Here is a 5,651-nt window from a genome sequence, read left to right on the forward strand (position 1 = left end):
CTCCGGCCCAGACCCCCCAGCCTCCCAGCTCCAGGGCTCCGACTGGCCGGAGGCCCTTTCGCCCCCTAACCCCAGGCTGATCTCCAGCTCCCACTCCTCCCCTCCACCCACCTCACACAGCATCTGGTCTCCAACTACCCCCGGCACAGTCTCCCACTCCTCCTCCCCAAGGTCTCCCAACTCGTCGCCCTCCACCTCCAGGGGCAGCCTCCGAACCCCTCCCCACCTCCCTCGCTGGACTCCGGGCTCGACCTCCAAGTTTGCCAATTGATTCCTTGCCCGCCCCCCTCCGGCTTAGTGCTCAGTGCCGGTCGAGAGCTCACCTTCGGGACTGGGCTCCGCCATGGCTTCCAGCATCGCCCCCTCCCCTCCTCCCGGTCCGGCGGCCCCCTCCCGAGCCGGGGATCCCGGTGCCGCCTCCGGTGCTCGGTGTTCCCGCTGCCTCGCTCCACAGAGGTGTCTGCCTGGCCCCGGTTGTGACTCGAGTCCGCTAGCCGCTGCCGCCACCTCCCTCTACCACTGCCTCCCGCACTCCCGGACCGAGCCCCCTCCCCCCGCGCCGCCGGCCGCCTGCTCCCTCCTCCTCCTCCTCCTCTCCACTCCCTCCTCCCCTCCCTTCGCGGGCGCCGACGCGCAATGCATCAAGGGACTTGTAGTCCATCTGGGGGCAGCGGGAAGGGGACCGCATGAGCTTTGGGAACTTCAATTCCCAACAAGCTACTGTTTCGCGCCGGCGCACTAAACCGTTCCCCTCCCCCTGGGAGTGGCGGGGAGATTGGTAGCGGAGGGTAGAGCGGAAACGCGCGCGCAGGCTCCTGGGAAATGTAGGCTGGGCGGGACTAAATAAGAAGGGGAAAGAAGGGATTAGAACTCTCGGCCACCATACTGCCTCACTCTGCAGTTTCTTTCTCCCTTGGAGGACCGCCCCACTTCCGGCCAGAGGAGTGAGTGGTTGCTGGGAGATGAAGTCCTTCTGGTAAAATAGATCCCTCCTCCTCGTCTTCTCTCCTCTTTGGATTCACTCCACTAGATCCCACATGCCCGCACAAAGTCTGGACAAGTGACAAAATCTCTTCCTTAATCCAAAAGGAACAAACTTGGATGTATTTATCTAAAGCAGATACTGTCAAACTTTCCCCACCGGAACCCAGTAAAAATGTTCCTCTTTTACATCAGGACCCAATACACAGGTATATACAACTGAATTTCAAGAAACAATACTCAGGATATCCCATCCATCACAACAAAAGCACCTTTTCATGCACAAGGAAAAGCCCAACATGAACAGAATAAACCAAAATATATTACTATCCCCCCAATTTCATCTTTTCCCACCAACCACTAAAAAATAGAAGGTAGCAACACAAAGCAAAATCCAGTTCAGCTTGATGGTTTCCTCTTTATTGATGTGCCTCTTACCTTCCCCCCGCAATTTCATCCCCTTCCATCTACCCCACAAAAAGATAGTGAAAGGGAACCAGTATTGGGGTTCTGAGCTCCTTGGGCAGTTAGAAAAGGAACAGAAACCAAAACAATCACTGGATGTGACAGAGATCGACAATCAAGTCTAAAGCAGAGTGGGAAAGGTGGTAGAAAGAAGGCAGGAGAAAGGAGAGGTACCAAAGTACTAAGAAAATAAATAAAAATCAGGCAACCTAAGTGTTCCTTCGTTATATCATAAAGACCCAAAATACTGGTTTTTAGATTAAACTAGAAAAATTGTTCTTTAAGTTTAGACATTTAGTCACTAATAACCCAAAACTTTAAAAACTAAAAAAACCCCTCAAACTGTTCTCTGCTGCCTGGAATGAGGAGGGTGGGAGAGAGTCCATATCAGAACAGTTGCTCCAGCACGCTGTTCTCTCCCTTGGGTCTACTCCCACTGTTCTGTACAAACCTCCAACCCAGGACTACTCAGCTAACCCAAGAACTGCTGACCTAAAACTTTCTTCCCCTCAAGCTCTTCCAACTCCTCTCCAAAACCACCACTACTTTCCAATCGCCATACCTGGTACAGCTGACCCATCGTGGCACTGGTGGGTGGAATGACATTGTTGACAAAGAAAAACAAGGCATCCTCAGCGCGGAGGTGAATTCGCTTCCGGATCAAGAAATAGAACTGCCCAACTGCCCAAAATATAAGATGTGATAAAGTCACAGGTATCACAAATGCCCTCAAGGCAGTTAGAAAAGGAACAGAAACCAAAACAATCGCTGGATGTGACAGAGATCGACAATCAAGTCTAAAGCAGAGTGGGAAAGGTGGTAGAAAGAAGGCAGGAGAAAGGAGAGGTACCAGAGGCCATCTCCTCCATGAACCCCCTGCTAAGAGGGTCTGGAGAAGAGCCTCAAACATTAGGAAGTACAGGTCCTGAAGGAAGAAGTCAAGGAAGGGGGGGCCATCTCTCTCTATGTAGAATGGGACCCTCCACTACAGGCGCAGCAGCTTCACAGGCCATAGACACTTTCGTCGCTGTAGGCAATGTATAGAAAGAAGTCTTCTTCATGGTGCTCCTGGGGTGAAAGCAGAAAATAATGGTGCTCAGGCATCTGGCCTTTAGTTACTTGAACCACCCAACACCCAAACACATTCTTCAAAAACCATTTTTTGAAGACCCTCAAAGCCAGTGCCTTAATTCTCCCCCAACTTGTTCCAACCTAGCAGCCTAACAGGAGGATTATCTCTAGCAGCAACCCTGGGCAACAAAGAAAAACAAGGCATCCTCAGCGCGGAGGTGAATTCGCTTCCGGATCAAGAAATAGAACTGCCCAACTGCCCAAAATATAAGATGTGATAAAGTCACAGGTATCACAAATGCCCTCAAAATAACAGCTGCTTTGTGGAGCCTCCTCCCACAGGTAGCAAAACCCGGGTACTGTGGTAATATTCCCACCTGTGAGATCAGAAGGCACCAGGTATTTCTTTTTGTCCAGGTCTCCTATCCGAGCTTTGGGAGCCTTTTCTACTATCACCTGGTAAAGGGAAGATGAAAATTAGAAGACATTTGATATTATAGCCCCCAGCTCCCCCTGTCAGCAACCCAAGCAACAATATTCCTAGCACCTAAACGCCCCAGACTCATTTCTTTGTCTCTGAACACGTGGTGCAGCCCTGAGTAGAGACCCGGGACCCCACTGACTCAACTCCCCTAACCACCCAGGTCCCTGAATGGAGGGCGTCATAATAAACAACTACCTGAACCCCACAGGACGACTTGTCTGGGCGGCTATGGGTTCAATCGCCAAAGCCTAGCTGGCTGGGGGAATGACCATGTGACATTCAGACTGTCAAACTCCCTACAGCCTCCGACCCAAATCCCAAGGTCTATCACCCCCATCCACACCCCCGAACCCCCAGCTACCACCACCACCTCTCCTTTCTTCAGCCCCCGACAGCAGTTTCAGGGTCGCTCCCAACCCCACCGCAGCCCACAGCCTGATGGCCGCGCTGCCCGTTCCGGACCCAAGCGCAGGCTGTGGCGTCAGTACCAGCGCCCCGCGCCCTCGGCCCTGGCTACCGTCCTCACCGGGACCCGGTCCGGGTATTTCTTTCTGATCTTCTCGCCCTCAGAGCGGCGCTTCTCGAGCGGATGCTCCTCTTTATACACGAACTTCATCCTCCCGGGAACCGGGCTGGACCGGACTGGGCTGAGGGAACCCAGGGAGGGGGGGCCCGGGACGGGGGGCGGTGGCAGCGACGGTGGCGACGCGCAGGCGGATTCAGCGGAGCGATCCCAAGACTTGCGCTACTTCCCTATTCGCCAACCCCGCCCCCGCCCATCTGGGGCCGCCCTGCGGGCTACGCTACGCCACCAGCGCAGCAGCTCTAACGCGGATAGCTTAGCACCGCCTGACCGCACCCCCACGCCGTCAGCGTAATCACTTTGGAATCAATTTGTGGGCTACACGGCGACGTAGCAAATTTGGGTGGTTGGTCATCGCTACCGTAAAAAATAACTGAAAACCCATTTCCCGACCTTCCCCACGAAGCTAGGAAAGAAAAGAAGCTAGGCGATCGTAACCATAGTTTGAGACTCGGCTCCCCCCCAAATTCTTTCCGGACATAACGTAGAGGAAAGCAGATAATTACAAGGACAGCTATTCACGAATAGTTCGTACGCAAAAGGCGGCCGTTGACACCAAAACAAAGTAGTACCCCAGGGGAGAAGATGGTCTTCCGAAATAGAGGGCAGAAACTAAGCATATGTTTGCAGAGACGCACTGAACGCTTAGGTTTCGGGAGAGCGGACCAATAGGGACTGGAGAGCAGGCTCGAAAGGTGGGGACTAGGTCGGCGCGGAAGAACACTTTCAGCCTCGTAGCAACGAAATCATGTGATCCGAGGGAAGGGCGGAACGTCACGTGGCGAAGGCGAGAAGTAGAGCCGGCTCGCGGGAGGAGGGCAGAGGGAGGCAGGGCCCGAAACTGCCGGAGCGGGAGACGTAGGCCGGTCCGGGTGGCCCGGGGGAGCGGAGGGCCCAGGGCGCCGCCGCCCGGGGGCACAGACCGTTGAGCTGGTCTCGTCTGCCCCCAGCCCGGCCTTTCTCCGGCTACACGCATTCTCTGGCGTCCAGGCTTCTCCTTTCATACATCTGTGTCCTGCTCTGCAGCTCAGGTTCCCTCAGGACGGACAGCTGTCCTTTTGCTCCCGCCCAGGACGCCCATCCCGCCACTTAGACGCTTCCCACCAAAGCATCTGCTGTAGATGTTGACCACTCCATCCTCGCCAAGCGACACCACCTTTCCCCCCAGCCCTAGGACCAGCAGTCTCTACCCTCTGCCTTTCACGTCCCATAACCCCAGAGAAGGACCTGGGGCAGCTTTGGTTTCAAAGTTATAATGCATGGTTTAAAAGAGGGGGGAACAGAGAGAGAGCTGGTTACAGGTCTGAGAAAATCTAAGAAAGGAAAATGTAGAGAAAAGGAGGGAAGGGGACAAGTCTGGGGGAAGTCCAGTGGCCCAAATCCCAGTTTCCCACCCACAACCCAGCCCTTGGAGTGAAGAATTAGATCAGTTTTGTACAAGAGTTTTTTAAAAAATTAAATCACAACAAAGCTGGCTTGGCTTCTCTCTGAGCCTCCCGGATTATTGAATGTCTGTCTCACACTCTGGCCAGTCCTCTCTCTCCATCACAGACACTGTTTCCGCTCTCCTAGACCTCTGCTTATGTCCCAGTCTGGGGTTTCCAGGGAGTGCGAACAGGAAGTTAGAGAGAGGCTGCTTCAGAGTCTGGCCCATGTGTCCATCCAGGTTCCATATGGAGTGCAGGGCTCCCAGGGCAGAGAGGGGAGGGAGGGGCAGACCCTGCCCAGGCAGTCCTCACCATTGGACAGGGCATCAGACAGCATCTCGAGGGCTCAGCCTCCCTTTCCCCCCCACCCCAACTCAGGTGGAGGGGGAGCAGCTGTCACCAGAGCCGGTGTTGGTGAAGGTTTCGGCTTAGCACAGAGCGAACATCAGCGGTGAACCTGGGATGACAATAACTTGCGTTGGTAGAGTCCTTACAGTTGGCAGAGGCAGCCTCACTGGAGATGTGGGGCAGTCACCATTTCACATGAGACTGGGGTTCAGTCTGCTCAAAACACAATGGCTAAGAAGTCAGCTTTAGTAGAAGACTTCGTTCAAATGCTAAATGCTTATGGGAAGAGAGA

General features: G+C 54.2%; 3 protein-coding genes across 3 annotated transcripts in view; all 3 read right to left on the bottom strand.

The window, feature by feature from the left end:
• Positions 1-1,438, bottom strand: part of PHF23 (PHD finger protein 23) — a 4,856-nt gene extending 3,418 nt beyond the window's left edge. The window contains exons 1-2 of the mRNA XM_006761623.2: positions 1,420-1,438; positions 288-592 (exon numbers count right to left, since the gene is read on the bottom strand). Of these exons, the coding sequence (XP_006761686.2) occupies positions 288-592; positions 1,420-1,438 (324 nt within the window). The remainder of the gene's footprint in view (positions 1-287; positions 593-1,419) is intronic.
• A 970-nt stretch (positions 1,439-2,408) lies between these two features.
• Positions 2,409-3,778, bottom strand: GABARAP (GABA(A) receptor-associated protein). Its single transcript, XM_006761624.2, has 3 exons — positions 3,528-3,778; positions 2,895-2,973; positions 2,409-2,773 (listed from the first exon to the last, which is right to left on the bottom strand). The coding sequence occupies exons 1-3, from the start codon at positions 3,615-3,617 to the stop codon at positions 2,685-2,687; spliced, it is 258 nt and encodes an 85-aa protein (XP_006761687.1). The 5' UTR covers positions 3,618-3,778; the 3' UTR covers positions 2,409-2,684.
• A 1,043-nt stretch (positions 3,779-4,821) lies between these two features.
• Positions 4,822-5,651, bottom strand: part of CTDNEP1 (CTD nuclear envelope phosphatase 1) — a gene marked incomplete at its 5' end in the record, with an annotated part of 5,656 nt that continues 4,826 nt past the window's right edge. The window contains one exon of the mRNA XM_006761697.2: positions 4,822-5,468. Within this exon, the coding sequence (XP_006761760.1) occupies positions 5,408-5,468 (61 nt within the window). The remainder of the gene's footprint in view (positions 5,469-5,651) is intronic.

Source organism: Myotis davidii, unplaced genomic scaffold (assembly GCF_000327345.1).
Source record: "Myotis davidii unplaced genomic scaffold, ASM32734v1 scaffold37, whole genome shotgun sequence".
In the NCBI taxonomy this organism is placed as follows: Eukaryota; Metazoa; Chordata; class Mammalia; order Chiroptera; family Vespertilionidae; genus Myotis; species Myotis davidii.